Below are 15,662 nucleotides of genomic sequence, written 5' to 3' on the forward strand. Positions count from 1 at the left end.
CCCAGGGACTGGAGAGTAGATCTGCTGTTTAACTGAGGCAATATCTTCAGGACATAGGGTTACATTAGAACAGACACATTATCATGTGTAAGATAAGGACATACTTGTATTATTTTGTAGCCTAAGACTAGAAATACACCTATATATTTACTTACTTGAGAAGGTGTCATGGTCAGGCTGATATTGCTGTTGGACATCACCATGGTACCCACTGAGCATCCTGTAATTGACAACACAATGTTCCCCAAGACATGTCCAAAGTAGGCCTACCTACTGTGCAAAAGGACAGCTTTGAGGTGAAAAATCCCATCTAGGAAAAGTGGAACCACCAATTTGACCTCAGAATGTGAAACTCTACATGCGAAATTCGATTATAACGCCAAATCTGTATATTAGACCTGACAGCTGTAATTCCAAACTGATTATGCAAATGTAGAGGGCTTCTCACATGTGCGGTTAATTAACAAAACAAAAATCTGGTTGGATTTCATCATGGAAGAAAAAGAGACACGGTAGAAAGAATTTGTTAATACCTTGAAATAATGAGGGTAAAAAAGTAGGCCTATAGGCTAAAGTACAAAATAACATCCATAAACTATGTGGGGGGGGAACATTGCTATGGAAATTATGTGTGCAGTATATCATTACCCAAAACACGAATAGGTCATGGCTGTTGCTATTCTACTCATATTTTGGGTTGCTGCTGCGATACTGCGTACATAGGGGAATTGGGTGTTGTTGTTTACTTATAGGAATGTGAGGTATTCATATATTCATATTTCATGTATTCATATTTCTCATGTGTTGAGAGCTCATTGTAAAAGGGAGAGGTGTAGCCTACATATTGCTTTGAGGGCGGGGGAGGAGGGCTAGAGTGGAGCGCAACATGTTTGTTTGGTTCCTTTTAGAATTAAGAATATACTACAAACTGGGACTATTCTACACACATTCTGTACACAGCCGTAATTGTCACTCCATTCATTCAACGAGCTCCTTTGAAGATCACTTAGCTTCACGCAGTGTTTTGACAGAGGGAAACGTTGCCTATTTGTCATAGACTTTTAAAGTTCCTGACTTTTTAAAGATACGAAACAGTTTGAGGATATGGGTGGAGTTTGGGAAAGGGGAAAGGGGAAAGGGAGGGAAGGGGCCGAAGAGAAAAAAAAGAGTGATGTGTAGGCTATGAATTCGATGCTGGGTGGGTCTAACGCTACAGCTTTTCAGAATTGCAAATAACTATCGTGCGTAAAAGCTACTTCACAGGTAATGTTTATCAGCCTAATGCGGTTTACAATTTCTATTCAATGGGGTTGGTGGAGGGTTGGTACTGTTTAGCGATTTTTTTGAAGGCTCTGTGGGCGAAAACAATAGTTTTGGGGAGGTATTTAAACGTTTTATAATGGAACTACATTCAGTTGATAAGGACGTTCTGGAAGGATAACATGGATTTCACCTTGGCGAGCGGCAAAAAAACGTCAACATAGGTTTACTTCTTGCATAGTATTATAGATCATATTTTAATAAAGATTTTGTATTCATTTATGTATAACACATATGTTTCAGACTCACTTCTGTCGTCGTATTCTCGCGCTCTTTTCTCATAGCCTGTGTATGGGGCCCGTTGCAACTAACGGGTATATCATCCATAACAAACGGTAATGTGCAGCCAAGTAGTCCAGTTAAAATACATGGCCACGTTGAATAGCCTATTATTTTTCTCTACTGAAACTTGCTATTGAGTCAAAAATATATATATATGCATATATTCAGGTTAATAATGATTAGTCTGCAGTTAAACGAATAGTCTAAACGTTTAGGCCTAATAACTTTATACACTTGAGTAACTTTTTAAACAATGTTGTTGTGATGGTAGACCTACAGAAACAACCATTATTACTTTACCCTCTAAGCGGTCTAATTGTAGTTGATAACAAATAAACGAATCTATAAACTAATTTTATAGGCTAAACGTGAATGAGCAATCGAATCCAATGATTTGAGTCGTATTTGAAATGAGTCCAATTGATCATTTAGGTAGAGCGCTCTTCTATCCCAGACCTGGATCAAAAACAGACGTCAAATACTTTTTGTGCTTGATTTATCTGGGAGTTTGCACTTTTGGGTCTATTTTATTATTCCCATTGTAGGCAAACCAATTCAAACACAATACAAGCATTTTAAAATATTTGAGCGAGATCTGGTTATGCCTCGTATTTAGCAAGTAAATACCAATAAGATAATTAACCAATAAGGCCCGATGGTGGTGTGGTATATGGCCAATATACCACGGCTAAGGGCTATTCTTAAGCACAATGCAACGCAGAAGGGCCTGGAAACAGCCCTTAGCCTTGGTATATTGGCAATATACCACAAACACCAGAGGTGCCTTATTTCTGTTATGAACTGATTACCAACATAATTAGAGCAGTAAAAATAAATGTTTTGTCATACCCGTGGTATATAATATAACACGGCTTTCAGCCAATCAGCATTCAGGGTTCGAACCACCCAGTTTCTAATAAGCAGCAAAGCCTACTCACTGTATATCTTTCCACAACACTTATCTTTTCTCAGTTAGTCACAATGTTGGTCCTGGCTGGAATCGTTGTTCTTCACATTACTGCCATCATCCTGCTTCTGGTTGCAACCATTGATAATGTAAGTAAATAAATATCCCCTCTCCTTTTTCTTTCATATGCTTCCAATGTCACCTCAGTGACCCCTTCTGTTCCATCTGTTCTCCTGCTCCATATGAACTTCAGAACGTCTTTATGGACACCATAATAAATACAGGGGCTAGAACAAAAATGTCCACCGTTGGGCCTAAGTATCCAACACTGAAAACACGGTTACAACACTGTTATGAGATGATATAGCTGTTAGTAAGTTTTGTTACAATGACTTTGCTACTCTTCTCCTGTGTTCTGCAGGCCTGGTGGCTCACAGACTCAGTGGCCACAGATGTGTGGGGCCGGTGGGAACTGGCAGACTCAGCTTGGCACTACACCAACCTCAAAGGAGACTATGCTGAAGGTATAGTACAGATGCCGTATCTTAATTTGATGACCCTGTTGTTGCAGGAATGTTCCTGCCCAGCAGGAAATACAAACTTGTAGTGTACTCAAGGTTTGAAAAGGCTTTGAAAGTTTGTAATTTCTACTTTAAAATGTCTGACTTAATTTTCCTAACGAAAAATGTATCAACCCCTACAAAAATGTCATTCACATTTCCTGTTGCCGCAGGATTATTTTCCTGCAGGTTGAAACTGGCTCACATTAAGATACAGCATCTGTGTGCTCACCTCTTGTTATGGCTACACAGTATTAGCTTCTACCAAAACAAGATAGAGTGGACATGTGCGTATACTTATACCCGCTCGGTAGGCAGGGGTCGAATTAAGCTTCCAAAGTGAAACTAGTTTTGATGTGTTCCTTTTACTATGGTGAGTTCCCAGAATGGTTTTATTTCTACCCCTGCTGGTAGGCCTACATGTCATTGTTCTGTATGACAAGATTATATTGTGTCAGGATCAGTATGTGCATCTTCCCATCTCATGGAGCCCTGTTCTCTCTGTACCCCCCTATAGAATACCTCCAGGTAGTGCAGGCCGGAGCAGTGCTGGCCTGCATCTTCTCCATCCTGGGCCTGTTTGTGTTTGTGGCTCAACTCTTCACCTTGTCCAAGGGCCAGAGGTTCACCTTCTCTGGAGCCTTGATGCTCATCTCCTGTAAGTAGCTTGGGGCCCTGTATCTGCATCTTTATACTGTATAATCAATGTAATGACATTGATATAAACACAGTGTATATGTTCTGTTGTAGTCCAGCACTAGCAAACAGAACTAATAACTGATGCAAACTGATAACTAATCATGCAGTCTTTGAATGCACACCCTGTGGCTGGGTCCCCATGAGCATGGTTGAAAAACACTATTGTTTATTGCTATAACTATCACTGTTATTTAAGTTCAGGTTGAAATGGTCTCATCGGCAGTTGTGTCTACAGCTCTATGAGTGACTTTGAGGTGATGTTTCCAGTACAGCACATAACTGTTATTAACCTAACAGGTGTTTTTAAATCTCCCATCGTCTCCATCTAGGTCTGTGTGTAATGATTGCTGCGTCCATCTACACGGACATCTTCCACAAGCAGGACCAGGGCTGGTTCGGACACTCTTTCATCCTGGCCTGGATCTCCTTCGTTCTCACCTTCATACTGGGCGTCATCTATGTGGTGCTGCGCAAGAAGAGCGAGTAGAGGAACGAGGGATGAAGGGGAGGAGAGGAGGATTGTAAGGAAGGATAGTTTTTATTACGTTTTTGCATTGTGTTGGAAAGGGATGGAGGGAGGGTAGGGGTCTTATTTAGTTTATTAACAGTCCCAGTATTTTGATTTTTCTTGTGAGGAGGAAGGTGGTACAGAAGGGGGGAGAGCGGACCCCAAAGAATTGTATGCACAATCAATTTCTATGCAGACTACTGCATGCTTGTTCAAATGGGAGATTTGTAATGTGTGATTGATATAGTACTGTATATTTCAAGGTATGCTACATAGCTGTTGCAGTACTTGAACAATCAGCAAACAAGCTTAATTTCCAGTACATGTTTTAAAAGGAATTTGAATTTTTATTTTTTATAACTGAAGTATTTTATAACCAATTGTAATTGTTTTTTAAAATCTAAATACATTGTAACCGTTTGTTGTGTAATTGTCGTAACGTGTATTCTAAGTGCATTTTAATCACGTGTGTGATTCTGAGTTTTGGTTGGCTGCTATATCAAAGTACATTTTAATTTGTACAAGTGAAAAAGGTAAACCAGGAACAGAGGTCAATGCGGTGTATGTAATATCACCATTTATTATAATGCAGTAGAGGGATTCTGTTTTGTAATTACATTGGAATTTAAGCCATGTTTGTTCAGACTATACAATTTATTAACAAAATAAAAACGCTAGAAAAAAAGCATATTTTTCATTCATATTTCATCTATTCAACATATTTCCAATAAATAACTATTTGATGCAAGACTTCACCACGAGAGCAATCCTGCGACCACTAATAGGCATAACAGGGGATGCAGTAAGATGTACAGTGTGTCCAACGACATGCTTGGTCCGGTTCCCACGTTTTTTTTTAGAAAAGACAACCCCACCAAAACATTATTCAAGAGGCCCTACAACAGACCAAGACAGAGACAGGAATGTTCCATTATGTGTCATTCCGAGGGGGTGTAGTGAGTTGATCTGGACTGTACTAAATCCCCTGTCCAGAGGGGGTGATCCGCTCTTGCACCACCAAGTGAAGGAGGTGGTTCTGCTCTGCTGAGAGAAGAGGCCTGAAGAAGAAAAAATGTACTGTCCATTTTCCTTACAGTCTACGGAAATGTTCTTGACAATTTAGAGACAAGATATCAATGAGAAAATCATAAGGAAAAAAACTCAATTCAAATGTGTATTGCAGCTAAATAGCTACCACATAACTGAGATTTTATTTTTGCTTACCAGAGTTCAGGTTGAAGAGACTTGAGGGACTCTGTGTCTTTTTCCTGGCAGGCCATCTGCAACAACACAATGATAGACTGACATAGACTTAAGACTTTGAAAGCCCAGCATAACCACCAATATAGATCAGCATAAAGCTAGGATCCTCAAATCCAAACAATAACAAAGCCTCACCCTGCCTTTGTTTCTGTAAAATGCTGAGGGAGAAACATAACCTCATTCTCATTCATATACAGAGCTATGGATGCAAGGGCTTGACCATCCATGATATCAACATTATAGTTTTAATCATGTTGTTAGGCTGTACAGTTTTTGTTTACATTTGCATTGTTTACAAACATTGGAGTAAAACAAGCTTATATTTTGGGTTCTGATGGGGTACGACAGTTGAACTAAGCTCATGAGGCATTTAAAGTTATATTCTTCAAGAATACCATTCATTCATAAGATGTACCAATGACGGTTTCTTGCTTTAAAGTTGACTCAGTGCTACAATTATGCTCATATTAATCCTGATGTGAGACACTTGACCTTCTCACCCGGACATTAAGGGCCAATACATAGGTATTTTGTGTGATAGAGTCTAGTAAGGAAATATGCCACATACCACAACTGACTGCAGAAGCAGGAAGACATTCTCAGGTAGGAAGGTCACTACAATGAGAGGGTTGGAAATTTAGGTTTAACAATATATAATTATGAACTTTGTTCTCCCATCCCAACCTTGCTAGTGTTGTGTGTATGAGTGTTTAAGGTCAGTCACGTTAGAACAATGGCTGTAGTGTAGTTACCCTGACTATGAGGGTCAAACGACTCCCAGGCGTATCTCTCCAGGGTCTGGGCATGCTCTGGCAACAACTTCTGGGGAGGAGGCTGCAAAAGGCATTGACATTCGTTCTCAGCTTTCGGAGAGATAACGCAATTTAGCAGTGATAAATCATCTGTAAGTGTTTGTAGGAAGGAATTGAATACAAGTGAAGTGAAATGTAATGGTATAAGAAGGCACAACGATCGTCGCGATGCTGTGCTTACCTCAAGCAGCATCAGCAAAAGTACTCTAGAAATCTCACACTTGGCCACAATGTCCAGAAATGCACCTAAGAAGACAATGAGCAGACGAAAAGCATACTGTTATCAGTTTCAGAATAGTTAATGAACTTCCTGCTTTAACACAGGAAGTGATGAGTTAGCCACAAATGTTGGGCCAGTCCATTATGTCTTCACCAACGGGGGTGCTGGTGCCGGGCAGTTGCAGTCCCCTCTCCTGACACATCAGCTGCATCTCTGTCAGCACGGACAGCGCGCCGTCATAGTCACCTGACACACAGAGAACAGACAATGTCTATTACAGGATCATGATGTTGTTGTTAGGATTAGAAACACACAAAAACACACCAGAGTTGGGTTCAAGTCAATATCAATTCCAGTAAATTCAGAAATTGAATTGCACTCCACTGGAGAAAATCCATGTCCAAAGCAACTTATTGGAATTGACATGGTCTTGAACCCAACTCTGGTATACTCTAGTCCCCAACACATGGGTACGCTTCAACTGACATCTGGACCACATGCAGGTAATCCCCATACCATAACCCCGTTTCCTGGCTCGGAGATCAATAAATCTTCACCTATGGTCCAGACCCATCAACCCCCACAGATCCCGCCACTGTACTCACGGGTGAGTATTTTGCAGGTGGCCATCTCTCCCATAGACAGCAGAGACTCAATGGGCTGCTGTGTCTGGAGTTCTGCTGCTCTCTGGTAGTGAACTATGGCCTCACCTGGTCTGTTCATCTCCTATAGACGAAGATGAGAAGAGCGAGGAAGAGGGAGAGAAAGGGAGAGAGGGAGGGGAGAGAACAGCAGACAGAGAAACAGAGAAAAAAAGAGGGAAGGAGAGAGAGAGAAGGATGAGAGGGATGATCATATGATCTTAATTCACTACACAGACTGACATAGAAGAGGAATGGTTGCCAATCTATCTTTTGTGATCAGTTTGGTCCATTACCTTGAGGGCATTGCCAAGTTCCAGAGATAGACTGGCGGCCATGACAGGCTGGTTCATCTCAATGTACACCTGAAACACATTTGTAAAACACCGCATTATACTACTGTCTCCAGAGGAATCTAGGGGAAAGGCCAGGGAAAATGGGTTGTTAGTATGTATGGGAAATTCTCCAGACGCTTGGTCTATCTCTTTGTAGCTGTTATTTCAGATGGATTCAACAATAAACTAAAGAGGATTAGATTATCATTTAAATGCCCTAGCAAACCAATAGATATTCTGATGGATCATTTTCCCTTTCACAGCTGTTGTTCACCAAGCCTGGTTAAACTAGACTGAATGCTGCACTCACTTTATGTCAGTCAGTTCCATCTGGTTTAATAGGGAAGCTTATAGTCATGAGCTCGCCTTGACTGGCAGCTCTTTGAAACGCCTCGACTGGCAGCTCTTTGAAACGCCTCTGTCAAGAAACGTGGATGCAGTGAGCAGTGTTGCAGTTAAATCATCTCAAGCAAATTTGGTGAAACGTAAAGCAACTCAATACAACATTAAAATGACATCAATGATGTTTTTTATATTTTATACATCTATGTCTCTTGTGATGCAGTTCACAGCAGCACTGACGGATGTGTTGACATGACAATTGCGTCATAGTTTTGAATGCCCCCTTTAGTTCCATGCTGGCTGAAGACCAAGCTAGACAGTAACTAGCTAACACCAGGCACAGATGGAAGTATCTTTGCCATAGATGAAGAGTAAACTTTTAATTATATTTGCTGACACCCTACAGTCAAATTTTGCACCAGTAAAGTAGCTATCTAGCTACTGTATATAAACCATGCCCCTTTGCAAACACGTGATGTCACACACGTGCTGTCCCCCTATCGCGTTAATAATCCCGCCTCCTGAAATAAAAGTGTTTGACATGGGGGAGGAGACCAGTAACTTTAGGATCAAACTTTACCAATGTAGAAGCAACAGTGATGTTTAATACTTTGATCTGGTTTTATCCAAATATCATCAAATTTCATGAAAAACATGATTTTGACTGTTCGTGACCTTTAATTTATGACCTGTTTGTGTATCTCTATTCTATTATGTCAAACATTTGTAGTCTTTTTTACCTTGATGGCGAAGCTGTAGCAGTTGAGTGCGGCCTGCAGGTGCTCGTCGAAGCCTGGGGCTTGTAGTGCTCTGTTCTCCTTCTCAGAGAGCAGGAAGAGCCGGGCAGCATCGGTCAGGGCCAGGGCCTCCCCAGGAGCATTGAAAAGAGTCTGCTCACACCTGTGGGTTCAGGTAGGATATAACAGGTATAGATTATATATTGTAATGTGAGATATCTAATTTACATTATAATAGGTAGTAGGAAATAATGTTGGTTGTAGGATACTTACAATGGAGGAGAAAGGGCAATATTGATCTATCATTCTATGCTACCCATGTCTGTATGATATTAATATGGGCAAACAATATGTTCTGATTAGGTGGCAATAGTTAGAGATGGAGACTTACCTTGCCATTGCAAGGTCACAGAAGGCTGCATACTGAAGGCAGTCTTGCTGCTTCAGCTCTTTAGCTAACTGGCCTGCAACCAATCAGAAATACTGGGTGAGATGCAAGCCACATAATCAACAGAAGTTGTGCAAATGGTGTACTTAATAGTAGGGGTCATCATCTGAAAACATGAACATATGAATTAATTGTTGATATGTCAGAAACATGGTTATTAGTCATACATTTTTTTCCAGGACACATTAGCTACTCACCAAACTGCTCACTTGCTTCTGCTACATTGGGTTTCCGAAGAAAACGTCTAAGGTGGGCAAAGTGAAATTACAACTAAGCCAGTAGGGACAACAGAATGTCAAACATGTTTAGTTAGCTAGTTGCCGTTAGCCTAGTAACCACTGCTCTAGTACCTGATTGGCTACAACGCTAGAAAACTAACGTCAGCTAAACAATCATTATCATTCAGGGATGAGGATTCATTTGAAGCAGCTAACTAATTATCTATCTAGTGAGTTTAGCCAAAACATGCTAAAAATGGCAACATAAATAAATAAAACGCAGTGTAGCCGGCTACCTTTAGCTAGCTAGCTGTGAAATCCTGGCTCGCAATTCAAAAGATTAGACGATCATGCATTACACATAGTCACTCGAATGGATACACAGAACAAAGACAAGAACGTAATAAATCGTACTTTTTCAATTTATTTGATACAGCACGATATCTCATCAGAAAGTCCCCCTCCGCTGCCATGGTCAACAATAGATGAAAAACGTAAATAAACCAAACCCGGAAGTAGAGATGGGAGACGCGTTTCGATTGGTTCTTACTCAAAATAGCCTAATAGTCTCATTGGATACAATCTTATTATGGTGGGACTTTGGAGAACAAGGGTTCAGTTTGCAAAATCTCTCGCTAAAATGAATCTGACATATTGCAGATATCTGTTTATTAGACAAAATAACAACCAGAGACATTCCGTGATGACAACAACCAGAGACGCAGTTTATTTTCAACAGAAGTCACGAAGCTGCAGGGTAAAATACATACGTGATTTTAGGTCTGTGTAAAAGAACAAGAGAGATTGCAAAACACAGTGCAGATGCCATTAGGTTAGAAATTCTCATAGACGCATTCAAATATTCCTTCCCCTTGCGGCGTTGCATTCTCCATCTGTAGGAGGAGAGTGGGAGAGAGGTCAGGACAGTAGCATCCCCATTAAATCGAACAGCTCTTTATCAACATTATTGGTAGATATAGGTATACTCATATATAGAATATGGTAGAAAAATAGAATACAATTAAATATAATATATCTGGAATGACAAAACCAAGGCTTTAGTCATTTATATTTCCTGGTTAGTGTATGTTCACACTGACCGATTCCTTTGACTTTCTCTTTACTTTTCCTTTCCTCTGGACAGATTCACGCTTTACTGCTGCTGCTGGTGCTCCTGGGGTCAAGACCTCATAGACAGATGCTGGCGGAGACTCTAGACTCTGAGAGAGGAGAGAGTTCCAGGTGAGACACATTCATTCTTGTAGATCACATAGGGCCTACAGTGGATGTGGAAGTTAATCAAAACAGTGGATCTTTGTTGATGATATTCTTTTGATGACCCATACACAGCTTTGACATGTGTCAAGGTCATTTTTTTGTTGTGGTTCAACTCGTAAAATCAATGTGATATAGTTACAGCAAGTCAATGGAGATAGAGAGACATGCTTACAGCGTAAACTGGAGCAGAGGCAGCTGCATTCACTGATGTGTTACCGTTCTCCTCCTCCTCTTCATTCTTCCCTCTATTCCTTCTGCTTACTCCACTACCGGTACTTCCATTCTTCAATATAAATTCACCCCGGAAATCACAAGTTAACACACACGGACTGATACAATGACAACATACCAACCACAACAGAAGGGTACAAAAATATACAGTGTTTCAGAACCTCCACCAAACCTTTCTCAAACCTCTTACCCATTGGCTTTTGAACACGTATATGGAGCCGATCACACTGAAGATGAGGAGGCCTGTGGAAAGAGCCCCCAACACGATGAAAAGGATGAAACCAGAGTAAAGCTGCCGGTACCCCTCGTCTGAAAGAGAGACAGAGACAAATACAGAGACACAGAGATACAGAGACAATAAACATAGTACCATTAGAGTTTGTCCAGTGTCAGTCAATGGCTGAACACTTTGGTTGGAAATAGATGAATGTCAAGTGAAAAAAAAAGAGTTAGAGGGCTTTTTATTTTCATGACGACAATCGTGCGTGTTGTTGATGGTGGCGTACATCTGACATTCAGCTGACATCTACGGTATTTGTACCAAAAAAGGTCCCTTTTAAAAAAGGATTGTGTTTTCACTGTCACGTCAACCATTCCTGTTACTCAAGATGTGGACAGAAGTTTCACTAACTGACTAACTGTTATCTTTCTATCATCCCTTAATTTTCTTCTTCTTCTACCACACACTCACCTTTCACCAGAAGGGTCCAGAAGATCTCCACATTTTTATACTTGCAGTTATACTCTCCTGAGTATGAACTGTTATATGCTGTTATTTCCAAATTAAATGTTGTTGTTTTTGTTTCAGGAGAAAAGAGAATAATCCATTCTTTTATCTTCTTTTGTTCTGGAGGCCCAGAGCAGACTAAGTTGCTGGAGCTCTGATTCATTGGGATGGTCACTTTGGGTTTGTAAAGGACCGTTTCTCCTGCCAGAGCCACCCTGATTCTGTCCGGCATGGAGATAGCTGGGTTGGCTTCTAAATTACACAGGGGGATGTAGAGTAAGGCTCAATCTGACATCGAAGAACCAAATAGGCAACTGACTTATGTATTGATTTGCAATACTTTGATATAGCCCGCTAGAAATTCATTGATATACAATGTTGATGAGAAAAGACAGTTCTGTAAATGATAACAGGAATTTCTATCATGACATTTCTAACTTCTAACATGAAACAATGACTTTCAACTGTATCATGGTATTGGTATTTAAATGTTTTGTTAATTAAATACCCTTACCTTGAGCCTGATGATTTCCCATACACATCAGGACACACAGAACTTCAACCATCCAGATGCACATTTTGAAGAGACACCAAAGGTTTTGTTTTCCCCCCTCTGCTTCTATTTGTTTGTGGTCACTTAAGATAGGAATACCTGTATCAGTATTGGAAGGATTTCGTCGAATTTCCCAAACAGTGTATGAGTGTCGCTCCTAGCCTTTCCCCTGTTCAGATTGCCCAGAATGTGTATGTCTATATCTGTTAGTCTTGGCCTCAGAGAGGTCGCAATACTGGGGTTCCTGTTTTGCTCTGGCCACTTCCTCAAAGTATTAATTCATGTGAGCCTTGTAAAATCCCCAAGCATCAGAGATAGAATGACCAAGATACTGTACTGCTCTAGGAGGCATAGACTATAAAATAACAGATACATTTAAAAAATATATAAACAGATTATGAATGAAAGCATGAAGCATTTACAGCAGACAGGGAATGTCCAAAAAGTACAGTTATTACAGTATGTACTCTTGTGTATGTTTTGTTGTGATACAACAGGCAGCTACTGTGTTATTTTTGTGTTTGTTACGTCACTCACCAGATCCATCCCAGATGCAGTGTTGAGTTTCCTCCACTGTGAGACAGTGTTGGAGAGACCCAGAGTTAAAGTTCAAACCACACGTGAGCACTAAATGAGAGTCTGGCCCTTCGGATGAAAGAGAGAGAGAGAGGAAAACATCTGAGAAAGAGAGAATAGAATTCGGGGGAGGTGACAAATTGTCTATGTTAATGCAAACCAGGTGAATGTACATCCGTTTGACTTCTCCTCAACTAATGCTCTCAGTCAGTGTGGAAGGAAGAACTGCACAGCATTGCAACACCTCTGCACATGCCTATGCCTCGTCCCCTCTTCCCTTCTTCCCTCTCTCTCTATTCCCTTCTTTTACAAACTCTTTCCCCTGTTATCCCCCTTTCATTGGCAGAGCTGGAAGCCAACTCTGACCTCACAGCAGCCACTGCACAACAACAGACGTAGAGAGAGAGAACAGAAATAACATCTGGATACCAGTGAATAAAAATTATGCTCACTCTATTTCATACCATTCCCCCTCTCCTTATCTATCTCTAACTCCCCTCCAACCTTAAATCACTTTCTGGCATTATTTTACCTGGCAGGGCAAATCCACTGTCAACAGTATGGAAGGTATTCACCTGGATTTGGTCAGTTGATGTGTTGGACTGAACTTGGACGATAACCAGAGCTGGATGAAATGCGTCATCATTTGAGAAATGTGGAGAATTTGCTGTTATACTTTTGGGTCCTTGAAATAATGTCATAGCTCATATAGGATAACAATCATTCTTTACCTCCATCTGCATCAAAGAGAAGGGGAAAAAGAGGGGCGGGGAAGGGGGAATGACAGGAAGACTCAAAAGAATAGTGAATATGAAGAGAACACGTACGTCTGGAAACAGCTGGAACCCAGAAATAGAGGGGGGGAGAGAGAGAGAAAGAGGGAGAGAGAGAGAAGAGAGAGTGAGATGTGTACGCTCCTCAGTCCTCTCACAGTTCACAAATAAAGAGTCCTTAAGTGGGTCCGCACTGCCCAGCCACATTCTCCTGCTAATCACATTACTACTGCAGGGACAGAGAGGAGAAGAGAGGGACGAGGAAGAGGAGACCAGGGCATTGGAAGAGCGGAGAAGAGAAAAGGGGAGATAATACTTCAAATAAAGTGAAGGCACCAAGTTTTATTGAGTGGCAACTTGGACCAGTTAAATTAAACCTAATTCCCTGAAGGTGTAAGTATTGTTTCATTCACTCATTTAAAACATGTAATGTACTTCTCATCCAGCAAATGCATTGGTTTGTTGGCCTTGTTTCAGTTGTTTGTGGCACTGTTGTTTTACTGTTGACAATTTAACTGGGATACATACGGAACCTTATCTTCCTGCATGTGTCTAATTTGTCTGTTTGGTTCTTGATATGTTTATTGAAACAGCTCCACCATATTCAAGTTTCACGTTTCAATGTTTACTCACCACCTGCACAGGACACCACAGGTTTAAAACAGTACAGTGAAATTCTTACCATGAGAGCCCTTTCCCAACATTGCACTGATAATAATATACTGTAGATAATAATAGAAAATATAATAAAAAATCAAATTAAGAATAAAAACCACACAAGAACTGCAATGACAGTTAAAGAAACAAGAATGCAAGTACATACAGGTCAGTACCTTATTCAATATGCAGGGATACTGGAGTGGTAGTATATACAGGTCAGTACCTTATTCAATATGCAGGGATACTGGAGTGGTAGTATATACAGGTCAGTACCTTATTCAATATGCAGGGATACTGGAGTGGTAGTACATACAGGTCAGTACCTTATTCAATATGCAGGGATACTGGAGTGGTAGTATATACAGGTCAGTACCTTATTCAATATGCAGGGATACTGGAGTGGTAGTACATACAGGTCAGTACCTTATTCAATATGCAGGGATACTGGAGTGGTAGTACATACAGGTCAGTACCTTATTCAATATGCAGGGATACTGGAGTGGTAGTATATACAGGTCAGTACCTTATTCAATATGCAGGGATACTGGAGTGGTAGTACATACAGGTCAGTACCTTATTCAATATGCAGGGATACTGGAGTGGTAGTACATACAGGTCAGTACCTTATTCAATATGCAGGGATACTGGAGTGGTAGTATATACAGGTCAGTACCTTATTCAATATGCAGGGATACTGGAGTGGTAGTACATACAGGTCAGTACCTTATTCAATATGCAGGGATACTGGAGTGGTAGTACATACAGGTCAGTACCTTATTCAATATGCAGGGATACTGGAGTGGTAGTACATACAGGTCAGTACCTTATTCAATATGCAGGGATACTGGAGTGGTAGTATATACAGGTCAGTACCTTATTCAATATGCAGGGATACTGGAGTGGTAGTATATACAGGTCAGTACCTTATTCAATATGCAGGGATACTGGAGTGGTAGTATATACAGGTCAGTACCTTATTCAATATGCAGGGATACTGGAGTGGTAGTATATACAGGTCAGTACCTTATTCAATATGCAGGGATACTGGAGTGGTAGTAAATACAGGTCAGTACCTTATTCAATATGCAGGGATACTGGAGTGGTAGTACATACAGGTCAGTACCTTATTCAATATGCAGGGATACTGGAGTGGTAGTATATACAGGTCAGTACCTTATTCAATATGCAGGGATACTGGAGTGGTAGTATATACAGGTCAGTACCTTATTCAATATGCAGGGATACTGGAGTGGTAGTATATACAGGTCAGTACCTTATTCAATATGCAGGGATACTGGAGTGGTAGTACATACAGGTCAGTACCTTATTCAATATGCAGGGATACTGGAGTGGTAGTATATACAGGTCAGTACCTTATTCAATATGCAGGGATACTGGAGTGGTAGTACATACAGGTCAGTACCTTATTCAATATGCAGGGATACTGGAGTGGTAGTATATACAGGTCAGTACCAGTACCTTATTCAATATGCAGGGATACTGGAGTGGTAGTATATACAGGTCAGTACCTTATTCAATATGCAGGGATACTGGAGTGGTAGTATATACAGG

At 40.6% G+C, this 15,662-nt stretch overlaps 2 protein-coding genes across 2 annotated transcripts; one reads left to right on the top strand and one right to left on the bottom strand.

The window, feature by feature from the left end:
• The first annotated feature begins 1,128 nt into the window (after positions 1-1,128).
• LOC116375283 (epithelial membrane protein 2) lies at positions 1,129-4,962 on the top strand. The gene is made up of 5 exons (XM_031832160.1): positions 1,129-1,263; positions 2,575-2,658; positions 2,931-3,033; positions 3,587-3,727; positions 4,098-4,962. The coding sequence occupies exons 2-5, from the start codon at positions 2,584-2,586 to the stop codon at positions 4,253-4,255; spliced, it is 477 nt and encodes a 158-aa protein (XP_031688020.1). The 5' UTR covers positions 1,129-1,263; positions 2,575-2,583; the 3' UTR covers positions 4,256-4,962.
• On the bottom strand, positions 4,828-12,332 carry LOC109888284 (40-kDa huntingtin-associated protein). The gene is made up of 17 exons (XM_031832146.1): positions 12,043-12,332; positions 11,493-11,780; positions 10,992-11,110; positions 10,743-10,853; positions 10,393-10,512; positions 9,707-10,185; positions 9,272-9,318; positions 9,018-9,090; positions 8,630-8,789; positions 7,509-7,577; positions 7,177-7,297; positions 6,725-6,817; positions 6,533-6,597; positions 6,292-6,373; positions 6,108-6,154; positions 5,501-5,556; positions 4,828-5,334 (listed from the first exon to the last, which is right to left on the bottom strand). The coding sequence occupies exons 6-17, from the start codon at positions 9,763-9,765 to the stop codon at positions 5,253-5,255; spliced, it is 954 nt and encodes a 317-aa protein (XP_031688006.1). The 5' UTR covers positions 9,766-10,185; positions 10,393-10,512; positions 10,743-10,853; positions 10,992-11,110; positions 11,493-11,780; positions 12,043-12,332; the 3' UTR covers positions 4,828-5,252.
• Between the last annotated feature and the right edge of the window lie 3,330 nt (positions 12,333-15,662).

Source organism: Oncorhynchus kisutch, linkage group LG1, assembly GCF_002021735.2.
Source record: "Oncorhynchus kisutch isolate 150728-3 linkage group LG1, Okis_V2, whole genome shotgun sequence".
NCBI lineage: Eukaryota > Metazoa > Chordata > Actinopteri > Salmoniformes > Salmonidae > Oncorhynchus > Oncorhynchus kisutch.